At 34.1% G+C, this 23,183-nt stretch overlaps 1 protein-coding gene across 4 annotated transcripts in view; it reads right to left on the bottom strand.

The window, feature by feature from the left end:
• Window positions 1-23,183, bottom strand: part of LOC100378265 (dystrophin-like) — a 322,146-nt gene that overhangs the window by 56,518 nt on the left and 242,445 nt on the right. For all 4 annotated transcript variants that reach the window (XM_085505169.1, XM_085505170.1, XM_085505172.1 and 1 more), the window contains 5 exons: window positions 16,061-16,233; window positions 8,790-8,940; window positions 5,720-5,895; window positions 3,857-4,007; window positions 2,148-2,297 (listed from right to left, as the gene is read on the bottom strand). In XM_085505169.1, the coding sequence (XP_085361295.1) occupies window positions 2,148-2,297; window positions 3,857-4,007; window positions 5,720-5,895; window positions 8,790-8,940; window positions 16,061-16,233 (801 nt within the window). The remainder of the gene's footprint in view (window positions 1-2,147; window positions 2,298-3,856; window positions 4,008-5,719; window positions 5,896-8,789; window positions 8,941-16,060; window positions 16,234-23,183) is intronic.

Here is a 23,183-nt window from a genome sequence, read left to right on the forward strand (position 1 = left end):
TGTCCCACATAAAGCACGAGGCACATGCAAAGAATGAACGGAATCGGTCCAAGGGATTCTGAGATATGACTTCGGACGGACGCACAGACGGACAGAGACCGAATTATAAGTCCCTGTCTCTGTCTGAACGGGGACTAAAAATATCAGTTTACTACATTATCTAATTGACAGATCTTAGAGAGCATATGGTTCTCATTATCAGCAGTATAAAAATGTTTGAAAACTTATTTCAATGTCAACAAATGTTTTATTTCAGCCAAATTTGAACTCGCTTCTCAAACTTTATACATGGTAGTCACACCAAAATTTAACTTAGTTGATATTTTATTATGATTCTCAAGTTTAAAGATGATCAGATTAAAATAGTTTGAGATAAGAAAAATTCTAAGTGAAATTTCACCATTATCTTAAAACATAGTTGAACTCTGGTGACCTTGCCCTTTGTTATATAATATAATTCCCTTTATCATAGTTTGTTTCAATATAAATATGCATTGTCATAATTAATTTTGAATACAAACAAGTTTTGGGGTTGAAACAACAGTGGGGAATCAGTCTATCGAATGTCCTTAAAAGATGTAAATATCTTACAAAAACAGTGGTGCCTAATTTGTTTAATTATTTTAAGGGACATAATTTCCATCTTTATTCAAAGTAATTGAGATATTTTAGTATAAAAACAAATGCCTCATCGCAGAAAAAAAGTGCTGCATTTAGACAGGAAATTCATGAAAAACATGCAAGATAACAGAAATTCTTAGCTGGCTTATGTCCAAGTATTTTGTACCATGTGTCTGTCAAAAATTAATGATTCACTGAGACAAATATGAACTGCCTCATTGTGTGACTACTGTATTATATGAAAAGTAAAAAAAAAACACCCTCTATGAATAGCTATCATGTTGCAAGCTCTGCTTTGTATGCAAATCAACTTAAATAGTTAGTTGGTGTCCAGTGGAGGGAGAAGTCAACAGTACTGTTGCCTCCTGGGAATCTACATCTTCAAACACTGCAATCTTTGTTTTTCAAGTGCGTTTTTTAACTAGTATTACAAAAACTCTATCATTCTGTTCTAATAGCTGAAACATATTCCTGTGATTTTTCATTTGTCAAATGAACTGTTTGTCAAATACAGAATACATATATTTTAGTACAATTTTCTTTTTAAAATGTGGATGAAATGTTTTGCTTTTTATGTGTTTTTTATGTATTGTTTTTGATTTGATAACTTTGAACTGAACAGATTTTCTATTAGCTTCAGATCTTGATCAAAGTTTGGCACCCAGTTCATAGGAGTGCTTATATTGATTTTCTGACATCTGCAAATGTTTATCAGACTGTGCAAAAAATCTCTCCATGAGTTGGTTTTGAAATCCAGTATAGTATTCCCATGGGATTTGGGGGATATATTACCAAGGATATTATTACAAGATAAATCATTTGCTTCATTGAACACATACAACAATGCATATTTCCACTGAGATCAGTGACCTTTGATGTGTATCACCAGTGATCAGTCATGTAGAAACAGTCAAAATATTTTATCAGATTTTCTCAATTTTTGCATGATATTTTAATACAGGACATCTGTTGTTCAAACTCAGGGAAGACTTTATACTGATGAATAAGGTGACCAAGTTTGATGAAGTTTGGAATAGAATTAGTAAAGTTATTATGTACACAATAACAATTATTAACGACGACGACGACGACGACGACGACAACAACGACAACGCCGAACAAAATTTTTCCCTTAATATACCTTTCCCTTTCATCTTTGATGGTTCGGGCAAGGTAAAAATCTATATAAGCCATACCAAAATTGAACTTGGCTAAGAGCACAAACTGAGTAAAAAATATTTAATTTGAAAAAGATCTCACTGATAAAATATTAATGCAACCACAAGATAAAATTATAGGCCAGAGACAAAAATAAAGTCAATATGCACATGTCTCACAAGATTTTGGCATGTTGAAGATATGAGGAGAAGCAGGGATGCATGGGAACATGATGGTCAATTCATAAAGTCAGTTTTATGTGAATCTGCACATCTTTAACATTTACACAGATGATGATAGAGAGGAATAAATCTGAAATAGCTTTGTAACTGAAAATTATAATATTTATTATTATTTCAAATACTTACATGATCCCATCTATTATTAATAGTATGTAATTGTCTTTGTATTTGTAATGTATTGGAAGAAGGTGATCCAATCTGTTTGACCAACTTATCACCATTCTGAACTACCACTGTCAAGCAATCTTTACGATTACCAAGTTCATCTTCTCTGTCCTGTAATGAAATATAACAATATGAATGTCATTTGAACATCTCGCCCATTAATTATTACTGGTTATTGGGAATAACCAGGAGAAAAATGATGTAAATCAAGGTTCTATAAATCCTTACATATATATATGACCAAGATTTGGTTCCAGAATGACAGGTTTAAATTGACAAACTGTCAGCACTAAAATTGGTCATGAAATGTACATATGCTTGACATGATGTACACAATACAGTTATGTAAGAGACATAGATGCACAGTAGTGAAACTATGACAGAGACTACAACAATCAGGACAGACATTTAAGTTTAAAAGAGGTCCACCCAAGGTGTCTACATAAAAAATATTGAAGTAATTGGGCAAGCCGTTTATCAAGTCGAAAATATTTTTTTTTTACAAAAAGGTAAAAGTAACATCACAAAATGAACAAATCTGGGAGAGAACCACCCAAGGTACATTTGTAATAGTAGTTATAAATAAATAAACGCTGCTCGGACTGATAAGTATGATATATTGAAGATAATATTTGGTAATCGTAGTCCTAAATAACTATTAAAAATAGCTAGACGTTTCGAGCAATGGGTCTTTATCGATAGCATAGAAGCAAGTGAGATGTATAGTATCAGTATTATGTTGCAAGGTACATTTGCATTTAGTAGGACATTTTTAAGAAGGTAAAAATGGTAATTTTAGAGCAACAGACAATCTGCAATATGAATAGCTCTGATCAACTTCACAGTTAATAAAATTGATATGCAAATGTATGCTATTGTGTCACCATTACAACAACTTTGAAGAAAATCAGTCAGGCATGTCCTAAAAATGAAAATACAAGGAATTGCATTACATAGTCCCTGTGAAGTTTAAGAAATATATAAAGTGAACAGTCAGAGATATGGCTGAACAGCATTCACTAAAAATGGTCATCAGTCAAGTTTGAACAAAATCCGTCCATACACAACCCAGATCCTGCTTTGAAATGGCAGAAATGCTTGATTTTGATGATCATTAAAATAGCCGCTATTTGGCCATCTTGAATCAGATCAACAAACAATTGTATGTGCATATGTATGACATGTATATAAAGTTTGAACATGACTGGTCAAGGCTTGTAAGAGATATAAGTCTGGATCAGCACTGAATAAAACAAAATGGCCACCACTCGGCCACTTTGAATCTGATAATGTAACAAGAAACATGCATATGTTGCTAAAGATAGGTGAGGTATTCGTGAAGTTTGAATATGATTGCACCAGTAATGGCCAAGATACAGGAAGAAGTATTCTGATTTACAGACGACTGGACTAATAACAATCATGACTTAATGTAAACAATCAAAGTTTTAATGCAATCTGTCAAAACATTTTTTTGGATGAAAACTGGTCGCCAGTTGGTTGAATACAATCAAAACCCCAAAACAATTCAAGAGAATATGCAAACTATTACATGCAGGTAGGCCACATGAGAGAAAAACAAAATGGCTGCCAGTTAAAAAAAATGCATATGCAAATGAGCTATTAAATGAGGAGCCCACGAGAAAAATTAGTTGGCAATAAAAACCTACCCTGACTTTTTCCAATAAATCAAGAAGTGATTGGTCATCTGCTGGAATTGGTAATGGTCTGTTCATCATTCCTTCACATTCATCTAACCAAAACATTAAATCATCTAAATCCTCTTGAAAGTCTTCTTGTTCTATTGTCTCTTTTTCAAACCTGCATCAAAACATGTTTATTAAATTTCAAATAAACAAATGACCTGTTGGTAAAGAATTTTGAATATTTAATACAATTTTTTGACAATCCAGAATTATCAGCAATCAGGTGTTATTGACAATTATCAGCATTGGGCATTATGTCCAATTAGATAGGTAGTTTTCAATTATAGTCACAAAATAAAAAGATCTAATACAGTTTCATCATTGGGCGAATAGTTTTTATGGCAACAAAGATACAAATTTTGATGAAAATTCACAAAACAAGCAGCCTGTCTGCTGAGATAGCTCCGTTGTCAGCAATGCACATGGCAATTAAAGAATAGAAGATATCATTAGAAACAATATGTATAGTATCAGTATTAAGACAAAGCAAAGCCTACAGTGTGGAATAACTCTATAGATTTGTAGTGTTCGCTTTCAGTGCCTTTGAATAAAACTTAGTTTTGGATACCGGTGCTATACAAGTTTTTTTTAGATAGATAAATAGATTTAGATCAAAACAATGGAACTTGTTGTTTTCAACAAGAATTCAAAAATATCACTTTTCACCAAAAATGACAAAAATAATCATCAAAATTAGATAATTGAAGATATAACCCCGAAATGAACAAATCTGAAAGAGATCCACATGTAGTACCTATATGTATAATATCAAAGCAATCGAACTTGCTGTTTTTAACAAGAATTCAAAAATATCACTTTTCACCAAAATGACAAAATATTCATCAAAATTAGATAATTGAAGATATCACCCCGAAATGAACAAATCTGAAAGAGTTCCACATGTAGTACCTATATGTATAATATCAAAGCAATCGAACTTGCTGTTTTCAACAAGAATTCAAAAATATCACTTTTCACCAAAAATGACAAAAATATTCATCAAAATTAGATAATTGAAGATATCACCCCGAAATGAACAAATCTGAAAGAGATCCACATGTAGTACCTATATGTATAGTATCAAAACAATTGGACTTGTGGTTTTCAACAAGAAGTCGAAAATATCACTTTTTAGCAAAAATGACAAAAATATTCACCAAAATTAGAGAATCCAAGATATCATCACGAAATGAACAAATCTGAGAAAGGTCTACATGTAGTACCTATATATGTAGTATCAAAGCAATTGGCCTTGCAGTTTTTAACAAGAAGTCGAAAATATCACTTTTTACCAAAAATGACAAAAATATTCACCAAAATTAGAGAATTAAGGATATCATTACAAAATGAACAAATCTGAGAGAGGTCCACATGTAGTACCTATATATGTAATATCAAAGCAATTGGATTTGCGGTTTTTAACAAGAAGTCGAAAATATCACTTTTTACCAAAAATGACAAAAATATTCACCAAAATTAGAGAATTAAAGATATCATTATGAAATGAACAAACCTCAGAGAGGTCTACCCAAGGTACATATACACCAAGTATCAAAGCATTCAGGCTTGTAGTTTTCAAGAAGAAGTCGAAAAAGTAAAACATTGACACGGACGACGACGACGACGGACAATCACTCATATGATGAGCTCCGCTCGACAAAGTCGACAGCGGAGCTAAAAATCTTTCTTACCAGCGGCACATTACTATAAATTATCTTCTAATAGAGCACACAATAATTGTTAAGTAGTCAGGTCTACCTTAAGTGTTATGTAAATATGTAAAACTATATGTGCATTGACTTGTGTATTGAGATGTTAATGATATACCTTTCTTTTCTATCAGATACCTCTGCACAAACTTTCTTCCATCGTGTATTGAGTGCTTCTAATTTGTGTCTCAATAACTGAGCATCAACTGGATTACAGTGACTTGTAATGGCTTCACCAGATGCATTCAAAGAAGAAACCACATTCTGATATGTGGCTATACCATCTTGTATTTTCTATATAAAAACATAGATACATGTAAATAGATATAGTCACTGGTCCACTATTTTACATATAATTATTAATTACAAAGATAAACAAGTTATGGCATAAAAGAGTCTCCCTTAGTTAAATACAGTTTGTAGTAAACAACATAGTTGAACTCTGGTGACCTTGCCCTTTGTTATATAATATAATTCCCTTTATCATAGTTTGTTTCAATATAAATATGCATTGTCATAATTAATTTTGAATACAAACAAGTTTTGGGGTTGAACCAACAGTGGGGAATCAGTCTACCGAATGTCCTTAAAAGATGTAAATATCTTACAAAAACATTGGTGCCTTATTTGTTTAATTATTTTACGGGACATAATTTCCAGCTTTCTTCAAAGTAATTCAAATATTTTAGTATAAAAACAAATGTCTCATTGAAAAAACATAGTTGAACTCTGGTGACCTTGCCCTCTGTTATATAATATAATTCCCTTTAACATAGTTTGTTTCAATATAAATATACATTGTCATAATTAATTTTGAATACAAAAAAAGTTTTGGGGTTGAACTAACAGTGGGGAATCAGTCTACCGAATGTCCTTTAAAGATGTAAATATCTTACAAAAACATTTGTGCCTTATTTGTTTAATTATTTTAAGGGACATAATTTCCAGCTTTATTCAAAGTAATTCAGATATTTTAGTATAAAAACAAATGCCTCATTGCAAAAAAAAAGTGCTGCATTTAGACGTGAATAGATTCATAAAACATGCAAGATAACAGAAAATCTTAGCTGGCTTTTGTCCAAGTATTTTGTACAAGTGTCTGTCAAAAATTAATGATTCACTGAGACAAATATGAACTGCCTCATTGTGTGACTACTGTATTATATGAAAAGTAAAAAAAAAAAACACCCTTTATGAATAGCTATCATGTTGCAAGCTCTGCTTTGTATGCAAATCAACTTAAATAGTTAGTTGGTGTCCAGTGGAGGGAGAAGTCAACAGTACTGTTGCCTCCTGAGAACCTACATCTTCAAACACTGCAATCTTTGTTTGAAGTGAGTTTTTAAACTAGTATTATAAAAACTCTATCATTCTGTTCTAATAGCTGAAACATACTCCTGTGAGTTTTCATTTGTCGAATGAACTGTTTGTCAAATACAGAATACCTATATTTTAGAACAATTTTCTTTTTAAAATGTGGATGAAATGTTTTGCTTTTTATGTATTTTTTATGTAATGCATGTTTTTGATTTGATAACTTTGAACTAAACAGATTTTCTATTAGCTTCAGATCTTGATCAAAGTTTGGCACCCAGTTCATAGGAGTGCTTATATTGATTTTCTGACATCTTGTTTTCTGTAAAGATTTATTGGTAGGTTTGCAAATGTGTATCAGACTGTGCAATCTCTCCATGAGTTGGTTTTGAAACCCAGTAAGGGATTCTGAGATACATTACCAAGGATATTATTACAAGATAAATCATTTGCTTCATTGAACACATACAACAATGCATATTTCCACTGAGATCAGTGACCTTTGATGTGTATCACCAGTGATCAGTCAAGTAGAAACAGTCAAAATATTTTATCAGTTTTTCTCAATTTTTGCATGATATTTTCATACAGGACATCTGTTGTTCAAACTCAGGGAAGACTTTATACTGATGAACAAGGTGACCAAGTTTGATGAAGTTTGGAATAGAATTAGTAAAGTTATCATGCACACAATAACAATTATTAATGACGACAACAACAACGACGACGACAATGCCGGACAAAATTTTCCCCTTAATATACCTTTCCCTTCCATCTTTGATGGTACGGGCAAGGTAAAAACTGAAATGACTCAGCCATTTTGAACCAGAACATGAAACAAATTACATGAGAGTATTTTCCAAAATACAAGTTTATATTCTGCTTTTTATTCCATGTCATGTTGTAGACTTGCGTGTAGTCTGTTGCAATTCCGATGAAAACTTCTAAATAAATATTAAAAAATAAATTGCGTAAAAGAGAGGTGAACACTAAAGTCCTGTAACCGATGTGTACATGTAAGTGCCCTCACATTATCTATCAATCAGCAGACAGGCTAATTAACATATGAACTGAGACCCTGGAAACCATACACACTTTTTTAGATAAACTTAGATCCCAAAAACTTTACGCCATTTTATTTTAGCTTGAATTTAAAAAAAAACATGCAATGGTATCAGAAGAATGTGTGGACAAATAAACACAGGCACGTGTGTGATGTCCGGTTTATTGTTATTGCAATTGGTTACAAGACTTTCATGTTCAACCCTCGCTTACACAATTTTTCATCGGAATCGCAACAGACTGCAAGCTAGCTGCGTCATGTAGTTGTAAAGTTTGATTGCGATCCATCAATGTTTATCAGAAACATGGTTCTAAACAACATTTGCATTCGGCCATTTTGAAATGGTTATTATGGTCTGTTGTATATATACATATTTATTAAGATGGATAACACATATACATTTATAACAAAGATCTCAGTTCAAAATGGCAGAAATGCTTGACTTTAATGAATGTTAACATTAAAATGGCAGTGATTATGCCATTCTGGTATCTGATCATGAAACAAAAGGACGTGCAAATGTATGTGATGTCCAAGATACAAATGAGGATGAACTGATAGACTAACGTTCGGACAAAGGTCAATCCATAAGTCCAGGTTTTCAGACTGCATCCAAAAGGGTAACCAAAAATGACAAAAACTTTGAGTAAAACTTGAGAAGTGGCGATATAGTCACGAAAAATGTGATTGATGTCCACTTAGGTGTATACATATCAAATCTTGAAGCAACTGGGATAGCAAAGAGATGGGTTTGAGTTAGATATAGACATATAAATATAGTTGTCCAACTGAATTAAATTAAAGAAAGTACCTTTTGCTTAATCTTAGCTTTGTCATAGTCTACCTCACCAGATGGTTTTGTTGTTTCTGAAATGACATCTTCTATTTCTGATAACCAGGAGGCCAAATCTTTCATATCACAATGAAATTGCCTCCATTGTTCTACAGATTTCCTGTAACGTCTGAAAATAATCATACATTATGTATATGTGAGCAATTATTCACAATACATACCCCTGTCTATCATTCTAGTCTTTACTGAGTGTATCTCACTCTACACACAATACATACCCCTGTCTATCATTGTAGTCTTTACTGAGTTTATCTCACTCTACACACAATACATACCCCTGTCTATCATTGTAGTCTTTACTGAGTTTATCTCACTCTACACACAATACATACCCCTGTCTATCATTGCAGTCTTTACTGAGTTTATCTCACTCTACACACAATACATACCCCTGTCTATCATTGTAGTCTTTACTGAGTTTATCTCACTCTACACACAATACATACCCCTGTCTATCATTGTAGACTCTACTGAGTTTATCTCACTCTACACACAATACATACCCCTGTCTATCATTGTAGACTCTACTGAGTTTATCTCACTCTACACACAATACATACCCCTGTCTATCATTGTAGTCTCTACTGAGTTTATCTCACTCTACACACAATACATACCCCTGTCTATCATTGTAGTCTTTACTGAGTTTATCTCACTCTACACACAATACATACCCCTGTCTATCATTGCAGTCTTTACTGAGTTTATCTCACTCTACACACAATACATACCCCTGTCTATCATTGTAGTCTCTACTGAGTTTATCTCACTCTACACACAATACATACCCCTGTCTATCATTGTAGTCTCTACTGAGTTTATCTCACTCTACACACAATACATACCCCTGTCTATCATTGTAGTCTTTACTGAGTTTATCTCACTCTACACACAATACATACCCCTGTCTATCATTGTAGTCTCTACTGAGTTTATCTCACTCTACACACAATACATACCCCTGTCTATCATTGTAGTCTCTACTGAGTTTATCTCACTCTACACACAATACATACCCCTGTCTATCATTGCAGTCTTTACTGAGTTTATCTCACTCTACACACAATACATACCCCTGTCTATCATTGTAGTCTCTACTGAGTTTATCTCACTCTACACACAATACATACCCCTGTCTATCATTGTAGACTCTACTGAGTTTATCTCACTCTAAACACAATACATACCCCTGTCTATCATTGTAGTCTCTACTGAGTTTATCTCACTCTACACACAATACATACCCCTGTCTATCATTGTAGTCTTTACTGAGTTTATCTCACTCTACACACAATACATACCCCTGTCTATCATTGCAGTCTTTACTGAGTTTATCTCACTCTACACACAATACATACCCCTGTCTATCATTGTAGTCTCTACTGAGTTTATCTCACTCTACACACAATACATACCCCTGTCTATCATTGTAGACTCTACTGAGTTTATCTCACTCTAAACACAATACATACCCCTGTCTATCATTGTAGTTTCTACTGAGTTTATCTCACTCTACACACAATACATACCCCTGTCTATCATTGTAGTTTCTACTGAGTGTATCTCACTCTACACACAATACATACCCCTGTCTATCATTGTAGTCTCTACTGAGTTTATCTCACTCTACACACAATACATACCCCTGTCTATCATTGTAGACTCTACTGAGTGTATCTCACTCTACACACAATACATACCCCTGTCTATCATTGTAGTCTCTACTGAGTTTATCTCACTCTACACACAATGCATACCCCTGTCTATCATTGTAGTCTCTACTGAGTGTATCTCACTCTACACACAATACATACCCCTGTCTATCATTGTAGTTTCTACTGAGTTTATCTCACTCTACACACAATACATACCCCTGTCTATCACTGTAGTCTCTACTGAGTTTATCTCACTCTACACACAATACATACCCCTGTCTATCATTGTAGTCTTTACTGAGTTTATCTCACTCTACACACAATACATACCCCTGTCTATCATTGTAGACTCTACTGAGTTTATCTCACTCTAAACACAATACATACCCCTGTCTATCATTGTAGTTTCTACTGAGTTTATCTCACTCTACACACAATACATACCCCTGTCTATCATTGTAGACTCTACTGAGTGTATCTCACTCTACACACAATACATACCCCTGTCTATCATTGTAGTCTCTACTGAGTTTATCTCACTCTACACACAATACATACCCCTGTCTATCATTGTAGTCTCTACTGAGTGTATCTCACTCTACACACAATACATACCCCTGTCTATCATTGTAGTTTCTACTGAGTTTATCTCACTCTACACACAATACATACCCCTGTCTATCATTGTAGTCTCTACTGAGTTTATCTCACTCTACACACAATACATACCCCTGTCTATCATTGTAGTCTTTACTGAGTTTATCTCACTCTACACACAATACATACCCCTGTCTATCATTGTAGTCTCTACTGAGTTTATCTCACTCTACACACAATACATACCCCTGTCTATCATTGTAGTCTTTACTGAGTTTATCTCACTCTACACACAATACATACCCCTGTCTATCATTGTAGTCTTTACTGAGTTTATCTCACTCTAAACACAATACATACCCCTGTCTATCATTGTAGTTTCTACTGAGTTTATCTCACTCTACACACAATACATACCCCTGTCTATCATTGTAGTTTCTACTGAGTTTATCTCACTCTACACACAATACATACCCCTGTCTATCATTGTAGTTTCTACTGAGTTTATCTCACTCTACACACAATACATACCCCTGTCTATCATTGTAGTCTCTACTGAGTTTATCTCACTCTACACACAATACATACCCCTGTCTATCATTGTAGTCTTTACTGAGTTTATCTCACTCTACACACAATACATACCCCTGTCTATCATTGTAGTCTTTACTGAGTTTATCTCACTCTACACACAATACCTACCCCTGTCTATCATTGTAGACTCTACTGAGTGTATCTCACTCTACACACAATACATACCCCTGTCTATCATTGTAGTCTCTACTGAGTTTATCTCACTCTACACACAATACATACCCCTGTCTATCATTGTAGTCTTTACTGAGTTTATCTCACTCTACACACAATACATACCCCTGTCTATCATTGTAGTCTCTACTGAGTTTATCTCACTCTACACACAATACATACCCCTGTCTATCATTGTAGTTTCTACTGAGTTTATCTCACTCTACACACAATACATACCCCTGTCTATCATTGTAGTTTCTACTGAGTTTATCTCACTCTACACACAATACATACCCCTGTCTATCATTGCAGTCTTTACTGAGTTTATCTCACTCTACACACAATACATACCCCTGTCTATCATTGTAGTCTTTACTGAGTTTATCTCACTCTACACACAATACATACCCCTGTCTATCATTGTAGTTTCTACTGAGTTTATCTCACTCTACACACAATACATACCCCTGTCTATCATTGTAGTCTTTACTGAGTTTATCTCACTCTACACACAATACATACCCCTGTCTATCATTGTAGTCTCTACTGAGTTTATCTCACTCTACACACAATACATACCCCTGTCTATCATTGTAGTTTCTGCTGAGTTTATCTCACTCTACACACAATACATACCCCTGTCTATCATTGTAGTCTTTACTGAGTTTATCTCACTCTACACACAATACATACCCCTGTCTATCATTGTAGTCTCTACTGAGTTTATCTCACTCTAAACACAATACATACCCCTGTCTATCATTGTAGTCTTTACTGAGTTTATCTCACTCTACACACAATACATACCCCTGTCTATCATTGTAGTCTTTACTGAGTTTATCTCACTCTACACACAATACATACCCATGTCTATCATTGTAGTTTCTGCTGAGTTTATCTCACTCTACACACAATACATACCCCTGTCTATCATTGTAGTCTTTACTGAGTTTATCTCACTCTACACACAATACATACCCCTGTCTATCATTGTAGTCTCTACTGAGTTTATCTCACTCTAAACACAATACATACCCCTGTCTATCATTGTAGTCTTTACTGAGTTTATCTCACTCTACACACAATACATACCCCTGTCTATCATTGTAGTCTTTACTGAGTTTATCTCACTCTACACACAATACATACCCCTGTCTATCATTGTAGTCTTTACTGAGTTTATCTCACTCTAAACACAATACATACCCCTGTCTATCATTGTAGTCTTTACTGAGTTTATCTCACTCTACACACAATACATACCCCTGTCTATCATTGTAGTCTCTACTGAGTTTATCTCACTCTACACACAATACATACCCCTGTCTATCATTGTAGTCTTTACTGAGTTTATCTCACTCTACACACAATACATACCCCTGTCTATCATTGTAGACTCTACTGAGTTTATCTCACTCTAAACACAATACATACCCCTGTCTATCATTGTAGTTTCTACTGAGTTTATCTCACTCTACACACAATACATACCCCTGTCTATCATTGTAGTTTCTACTGAGTGTATCTCACTCTACACACAATACATACCCCTGTCTATCATTGTAGTCTCTACTGAGTTTATCTCACTCTACACACAATACATACCCCTGTCTATCATTGTAGACTCTACTGAGTGTATCTCACTCTACACACAATACATACCCCTGTCTATCATTGTAGTCTCTACTGAGTTTATCTCACTCTACACACAATACATACCCCTGTCTATCATTGTAGTCTCTACTGAGTGTATCTCACTCTACACACAATACATACCCCTGTCTATCATTGTAGTTTCTACTGAGTTTATCTCACTCTACACACAATACATACCCCTGTCTATCACTGTAGTCTCTACTGAGTTTATCTCACTCTACACACAATACATACCCCTGTCTATCATTGTAGTCTTTACTGAGTTTATCTCACTCTACACACAATACATACCCCTGTCTATCATTGTAGACTCTACTGAGTTTATCTCACTCTAAACACAATACATACCCCTGTCTATCATTGTAGTTTCTACTGAGTTTATCTCACTCTACACACAATACATACCCCTGTCTATCATTGTAGACTCTACTGAGTGTATCTCACTCTACACACAATACATACCCCTGTCTATCATTGTAGTCTCTACTGAGTTTATCTCACTCTACACACAATACATACCCCTGTCTATCATTGTAGTCTCTACTGAGTGTATCTCACTCTACACACAATACATACCCCTGTCTATCATTGTAGTTTCTACTGAGTTTATCTCACTCTACACACAATACATACCCCTGTCTATCATTGTAGTCTCTACTGAGTTTATCTCACTCTACACACAATACATACCCCTGTCTATCATTGTAGTCTTTACTGAGTTTATCTCACTCTACACACAATACATACCCCTGTCTATCATTGTAGTCTCTACTGAGTTTATCTCACTCTACACACAATACATACCCCTGTCTATCATTGTAGTCTTTACTGAGTTTATCTCACTCTACACACAATACATACCCCTGTCTATCATTGTAGTCTTTACTGAGTTTATCTCACTCTAAACACAATACATACCCCTGTCTATCATTGTAGTTTCTACTGAGTTTATCTCACTCTACACACAATACATACCCCTGTCTATCATTGTAGTTTCTACTGAGTTTATCTCACTCTACACACAATACATACCCCTGTCTATCATTGTAGTTTCTACTGAGTTTATCTCACTCTACACACAATACATACCCCTGTCTATCATTGTAGTCTCTACTGAGTTTATCTCACTCTACACACAATACATACCCCTGTCTATCATTGTAGTCTTTACTGAGTTTATCTCACTCTACACACAATACATACCCCTGTCTATCATTGTAGTCTTTACTGAGTTTATCTCACTCTACACACAATACCTACCCCTGTCTATCATTGTAGACTCTACTGAGTGTATCTCACTCTACACACAATACATACCCCTGTCTATCATTGTAGTCTCTACTGAGTTTATCTCACTCTACACACAATACATACCCCTGTCTATCATTGTAGTCTTTACTGAGTTTATCTCACTCTACACACAATACATACCCCTGTCTATCATTGTAGTCTCTACTGAGTTTATCTCACTCTACACACAATACATACCCCTGTCTATCATTGTAGTTTCTACTGAGTTTATCTCACTCTACACACAATACATACCCCTGTCTATCATTGTAGTTTCTACTGAGTTTATCTCACTCTACACACAATACATACCCCTGTCTATCATTGCAGTCTTTACTGAGTTTATCTCACTCTACACACAATACATACCCCTGTCTATCATTGTAGTCTTTACTGAGTTTATCTCACTCTACACACAATACATACCCCTGTCTATCATTGTAGTTTCTACTGAGTTTATCTCACTCTACACACAATACATACCCCTGTCTATCATTGTAGTCTTTACTGAGTTTATCTCACTCTACACACAATACATACCCCTGTCTATCATTGTAGTCTCTACTGAGTTTATCTCACTCTACACACAATACATACCCCTGTCTATCATTGTAGTTTCTGCTGAGTTTATCTCACTCTACACACAATACATACCCCTGTCTATCATTGTAGTCTTTACTGAGTTTATCTCACTCTACACACAATACATACCCCTGTCTATCATTGTAGTCTCTACTGAGTTTATCTCACTCTAAACACAATACATACCCCTGTCTATCATTGTAGTCTTTACTGAGTTTATCTCACTCTACACACAATACATACCCCTGTCTATCATTGTAGTCTTTACTGAGTTTATCTCACTCTACACACAATACATACCCATGTCTATCATTGTAGTTTCTGCTGAGTTTATCTCACTCTACACACAATACATACCCCTGTCTATCATTGTAGTCTTTACTGAGTTTATCTCACTCTACACACAATACATACCCCTGTCTATCATTGTAGTCTCTACTGAGTTTATCTCACTCTAAACACAATACATACCCCTGTCTATCATTGTAGTCTTTACTGAGTTTATCTCACTCTACACACAATACATACCCCTGTCTATCATTGTAGTCTTTACTGAGTTTATCTCACTCTACACACAATACATACCCCTGTCTATCATTGTAGTCTTTACTGAGTTTATCTCACTCTAAACACAATACATACCCCTGTCTATCATTGTAGTCTTTACTGAGTTTATCTCACTCTACACACAATACATACCCCTGTCTATCATTGTAGTCTCTACTGAGTTTATCCCACTCTCCTCGCAACCTATCCATCATCTTTTCAATGTTGATCTTTTCAGTGGGATCAGCTTGAGAGATAACCACATTCTGTTGTTTATTAGCAGCATCAACGCTTGGACTAATAGTATCTAGGGTTTCTTTAATGGCCTGCAAAAAACAGTTATTATTATTATAGCACACAAAAAAACTGACTAAGCATTCCATGAAAAGGCATATTTTCAGGTAATTTATGTCACATCTGAACAACATCAGACATGCCAACATTAATACAGCGCATGATGGAAAAGGGATCTCGTCACTAAACACAAACATTCAAAATTGTATCTTGTGAAATACTTTAAATACTGGCATTTTGATGTCTCAACAAATTAGGACTACAAGCAAGAAAATATGTCATAAGGTTACCATGGTAACCATGGGAATACATGTTATGTAGTATAAACACTATACTGGTGTTATGTACATATAAACACTATACTGGTATTACGTAGTATAAACACTATACTGGTGTTATGTAGTATAAACACTATACTGGTGTTATGTAGTATAAACACTATACTGGTGTTATGTAGTATAAACATTATACTGGTGTTATGTAGTATAAACTCTATACTGGTGTTATGTAGTATAAACTCTATACTGGTGTTATGTAGTATAAACACTATACTGGTGTTATGTACTATACTGGTGTTATGTAGTATAAACACTATACTGGTGTTATGTTGTATAAACACTATACTGGTGTTATGTTGTATAAACGTTATACTGGTGTTATGTACTATACTGGTGTTATGTAGTATAAACACTATACTGGTGTTATGTAGTGTAAACACTATACTGGTGTTATGTAGTGTAAACACTATACTGGTGTTATGTAGTGTAAACACTATACTGGTGTTATGTAGTGTAAACACTATACTGGTGTTATGTAGTGTAAACACTATACTGGTGTTATGTAGTATAAACACTATACTGGTGTTATGTAGTATAAACACTATACTGGTGTTATGTAGTATAAACACTATACTGGTGTTATGTACTATAAACACTATACTGGTGTTATGTACTATACTGGTGTTATGTAGTATAAACACTATACTGGTGTTATGTAGTATAAACACTATACTGGTGTTATGTAGTGTAAACACTATACTGATGTTATGTAGTATAAACACTATACTGGTGTTATGTACTATACTGGTGTTATGTAGTATAAACACTGTACTGGTGTTATGTTGTATAAACACTATACTGGTGTTATGTAGTATAAACGCTATACAGGTGTTATGTACTATACTGGTGTTATGTAGTATAAACACTATACTGGTGTTATGTAGTGTAAACACTATACTGGTGTTATGTAGTGTAAACACTATACTGGTGTTATGTAGTGTAAACACTATACCGGTGTTATGTAGTGTAAACACTATACTGGTGTTATGTAGTGTAAACACTATACTGGTGTTATGTAGTATAAACACTATACTGGTGTTATGTAGTATAAACACTATACTGGTGTTATGTAGTATAAACACTATACTGGTGTTATGTAGTGTAAACACTATACTGGTGTTATGTACTATAAACACTATACTGGTGTTATGTACTATACTGGTGTTATGTAGTATAAACACTATACTGGTGTTATGTAGTATAAACACTATACTGGTGTTATGTAGTATAAACACTACATGTATACCGGTGTTATGTACTATAAACACTATACTGGTGTTATGTACTATAAACACTATACTGGTGTTATGTACTATAAACACTATACTGGTGTTATGTACTATACTGGTGTTATGTAGTATAAACACTATACTGGTGTTATGTAGTATAAACACTATACTGGTGTTATGTAGTATAAACACTATACTGGTGTTATGTAGTATAAACAATATACTGGTGTTATGTAGTATAAACACTATACTGGTGTTATGTAGTATAAACATTATACTGGTGTTATGTACTATACTGGTGTTATGTAGTATAAACACTATACTGGTGTTATGTAGTAAAAACACTATACTGGTGTTATGTACTATAAACACTATACTGGTGTTATGTACTATACTGGTGTTATGTAGTATAAACACTATACTGGTGTTATGTAGTATAAACACTACATGTATACCGGTGTTATGTACTATAAACACTATACTGGTGTTATGTACTATAAACACTATACTGGTGTTATGTACTATAAACACTATACTGGTGTTATGTACTATAAACACTATACTGGTGTTATGTACTATACTGGTGTTATGTACTATAAACACTATACTGGTGTTATGTACTATAAACACTATACTGGTGTTATGTACTATAAACACTATACTGGTGTTATGTACTATACTGGTGTTATGTACTATAAACACTATACTGGTGTTATGTACTATAAACACTATACTGGTGTTATGTAGTATAAACACTATACTGGTGTTATGTACTATAAACACTATACTGGTGTTATGTAGTAAGTTTATCATGCATGTACAGTATATATTTAAACACGGTTTTAAACTTTCTGTGGTTTCTGGCTCTAAATTCAATTTTTTTTTATGTCACAAAGTACAAGAAACTATTCTTTAGTTTTCTAATTATATACCATATTTGTAATAGCAAATATTTATTGATCTTTGAAATTATAAAAAGCAAAAACATACCTGTTTATCAAAAAATCTAATATTCATACATGAAATTTGTTTATATATATTTATATTTAATTTCTGTATTATTCACAACAGTGTAAGTTTGCCCCTCCCCATCCCAGATAAGAATCTCATACATCTTCAGCAATTCTCAAAGAGGCATAAATATGATGGAAGGCGATAGATGAGGCACACAATTGTGCTGACTTGCAATGTTTTGGTTGATCATATATTCCTCTCTTTGGTGTACCATTTTAATCAAACAATAACAGTCAACAATTATGGGCCATGTAAAATGTTATAATTATATACGCACATCAACTTGTTGGAATATGGAGTTTATCTAATGTTGGAACCAATCTGTATATTTCAAATTTCTTACACACATCACAAGCCTATCTACTTCAAATTAAAATAAACTGAGAGTTAGCACTCAAAATAAGTTTAGAACGCCAATGCACAGAGCATAATAGTTATGTTGGTGCTGATACCAAAGTGGTTTAAACTCTGCCATCGTTAAACATTGGTGTAATATGTTCAAATCTGTTTTTCCCTTACAACCATGTAAGTTATGTATACTAAGGTACAAACAACAGATGTGAACACAGCATATGAATGATGCTATAATTATCCTTTGTAGCCAGGGCTTTAATAGCTTGACATGTATAAGTTTGTCTTCCATTCATTTGCAGAGAGAGGGTTATTTGAGCTAACACCATTGTACTGAGTAGTACTGAATTCAGCATGCAATGGTTTACATACATCAGTTTTATACAGACAGACAGACAGACAGACAGACAGACAGACAGACAGACAGACAGACAGACAGACAGACAGACAGACAGACAGACATACAGACATACAGACAGACAGACAGACATACAGACAGAGAAAAGCAGGCATGTTCGGCCAAAAGTCAAAGAGGGCAGGATGTGTAAAAAGGTGATAGGAATACATTTCATTTGATTGTCTAAAGTATTTTCTAAAATTGTCTTAAAACACCGATATTTTAATAAATTTGATGAATGATAACGGAAGTGTTATTTACATTAAGAACCAATGTGATGCACCAACAAATTTACATTTTTTACATTTCAAACTTTCTAGTCCAAATTTATTATTATTAATTTTGTTTATATTTTATTATTTCTATAGTTTAGCACTTGACTATATGATAATTCATTTCATACAAATGTCAATATAATACTATTATTATCACCTATGTAGATTTCAATTATGAGACTGAGGTAGCAGTTATGATATATTGCAACGAGTAAATATCCAAATTAATATAAGCTAGATTTCATGACTAAAACAATCTACATGCAAAAAGCAGCGACCTATTTCTATACATGCTTATAATGATAGTGATTGAAATAGACATACTTTGTGTGATATAAAATAATGTCCTATTATATATGACTCAGCTCTTCTACATCACATCTTAGAAGATATAGTGAAGTATGTGTAAATTACAAGTAAAACTAAAGCCATTGTAATATTTCAAAAACAAATCTTTTTTGGATTAGTACAAATAAACACAAAAAATATCATTCCATGCTAGTCTTAAAACACAATGTAGGGTTGGATGTGCACAATAGTTTCTGTATTCAGACTAATTAAAAATATACATTCCATGCTAGTCTTAAAACACAATGTAGGGTTGGATGTGCACAATAGTTTCTGTATTCAGACTAATTAAAAATATACATTCCATGCTAGTCTTAAAACACAATGTAGGGTTGGATGTGCACAATAGTTTCTGTATTCAGACTAATTAAAAATATACATTCCATGCTAGTCTTAAAACACAATGTAGGGTTGGATGTGCACAATAGTTTCTGTATTCAGACTAATTAAAAATATACATTCCATGCTAGTCTTAAAACACAATGTAGGGTTGGATGTGCACAATAGTTTCTGTATTCAGACTAATTAAAAATATACATTCAAAAATTCACAATGTGCAATTTTTGGACTATCGATTTATACTATAACATCTCAAGACATTATTTGACAATTCAACGATAAAATGCCAAATTATAGCAGACAGCTTTTAATGAAATGTCAAAACACTGAGTGGACTTATAAAGGTCATACTCATTGTACATGCAGACACAAGAAGCTAGACATGTGACAAGAAAAAATTATTATCAGCATAAATACTGTATAAACTAGCTAGCTGAATAATTTAACTGATAACCATGACTCGTAATATATAGCAGATTTGATACTTACTATATAGGATTTATGACAAGGTTTGAACATGGTATCATGGATCAGTTCTAGGTTAACTGCTTATAGTGGCGATACAATGAGAATCAGCAATGGAATAATAATGAGCTACAGCAGGAATAAACTTCAATCAAACAAAGTACTCAATAAAAAAAAGTTTTATTTTAAGGAAAATTCTACTCTGCACATATTTTAGCATAATAAGCAGTGTCAACACATGGATAGAGTAGGGAAATGTTTTATATTTTAATGCATATATAAAAAGCATTATTTATTAAATGTTAAATGTTGTTGCTATGACATTAAACAAATAAATAAGCAGTCTGTCATCTGATAAAGCTTTACTGTTTCAGACGCATGATGAAAAAGGAATAACTAAGATAAACTAAAATATTCACTAAAATGAGAAAATTATCAACACTAAATAAATTAATCTGATGGAGGAATTAATTGAATCAATAGAACAAGGTTCCTACATATAAAATATTTAAGTAATTGCGCAAATTGATTTTTAAAAATACCAGTACCTTTTTACCCAAAATATTGACTAAAATTAGAGAATGAAGGAGTCATCACAAAATCTGAGAGAGGTTCATTTATAGTGAGTATAAAAACCAATACAGATGACGGTATTTTAAAAAAAGTAAGGTTTTTATGATGGATGGATGGACAATCAGTGATATGAATAGCTTCGCTTGATTTTGTTGACAACCGAACTAAAAATTGTATAAAGACCTACATGAAGTTGAATCATATCTATAAAAGAAAAACTTTCCCAAAGAATCTTGGATATCACATGTGTCTAGTAGCTTTGATATGAACAAAACAAGAATAAGTTGAATGGAATGTTTCTAATTATATGCTATCTACAGACACAGACTACACAAACTATAATTATGAATGATGATTAGTTGCTATGGCATTTCATTCATGTTTTCACAATGACAGGTGGCCATGTCTCCATGGAAACTGACTGCCATGTCTCCATGGAATCTGACTGCCATGTCTCCATGGAATCTGACTGCCATGTTTCCATGGAATCTGACTGCCATGTTTCCATGGAATCTGACTGCCATGTCTCCATGGAATCTGACTGCCATGTCTCCATGGAATCTGACTGCCATGTCTCCATGGAATCTGACTGCCATGTTTCCATGGAATCTGACTGTCATGTCTCCATGGAATCTGACTGCCATGTCTCCATGGAAACTGACTGCCATGTCTCCATGGAATCTGACTGCCATGTTTCCATGGAATCTGACTGCCATGTCTCCATGGAAACTGACTGCCATGTCTCCATGGAAACTGACTGCCATGTCTCCATAAAATCTGACTATCATGTTTCCATGGAATCTGACTGCCATGTCTCCATGGAATCTGACTGCCATGTCTCCATGGAAACTGACTGCCATGTCTCCATGGAATCTGACTGCCATGTTTCCATGGAATCTGACTGCCATGTCTCCATGGAATCTGACTGCCATGTTTCCATGGAATCTGACTGCCATGTCAATACAAGCTGTCACTACAATTAATATTTGCAATATTCTTAGCTGTATACTGAAGACAAACTTCAAAATGGCATAAATTTGTTCACAATATTTAATTTTCTCCAACTTGTTTTGGTAGTTTCTGAACTGCTTTGTTTTTTCTGTGTACGTAACCATTTCTATCCTTTTAGTTGGATGAGTGAGTGTTATGTTAATTATAGAGCAGTGAGTGTAATATACAATGTGCAGTACTTGACATTGTCTGCGATAGTGAATGGCTGGCTTAACAAGTCATGGGAACACACTACATCTGTACCTCTATTAACAGACTTTTATATTGCCACATATTATGTTACAAATGGACTACAGGAACAACAAGCCTAATAATTCCTGCATTTCCTTTCTTTTTTTACTTTCAGTCAATTACAATGTAATTATTGGTACGTGCAACAAAAGCATATAATAGTGTACATAGAGTCATGCAGACCCCCCCCCCCACACACACACACACTCACTCACTCAATTACTATGTAATTATTGGTACGGCAACAAAAGCATATAATAGTGTACATAGAGTCATGCAGACCCCCCCTCCCCCCCACACACACACTCACTCACTCACTCACTCACTCACTCACTCAAAATTAAAAGACTGCATCCACCAGAAATGCATATCCCAACCTACATACTGCACCCCACCCCCACCCCACCCTAC

The sequence above is a fragment of the Saccoglossus kowalevskii genome, chromosome 11 (genome assembly GCF_978046115.1).
Source record: "Saccoglossus kowalevskii chromosome 11, keSacKowa6.1, whole genome shotgun sequence".
Lineage (NCBI taxonomy): Eukaryota > Metazoa > Hemichordata > Enteropneusta > Harrimaniidae > Saccoglossus > Saccoglossus kowalevskii.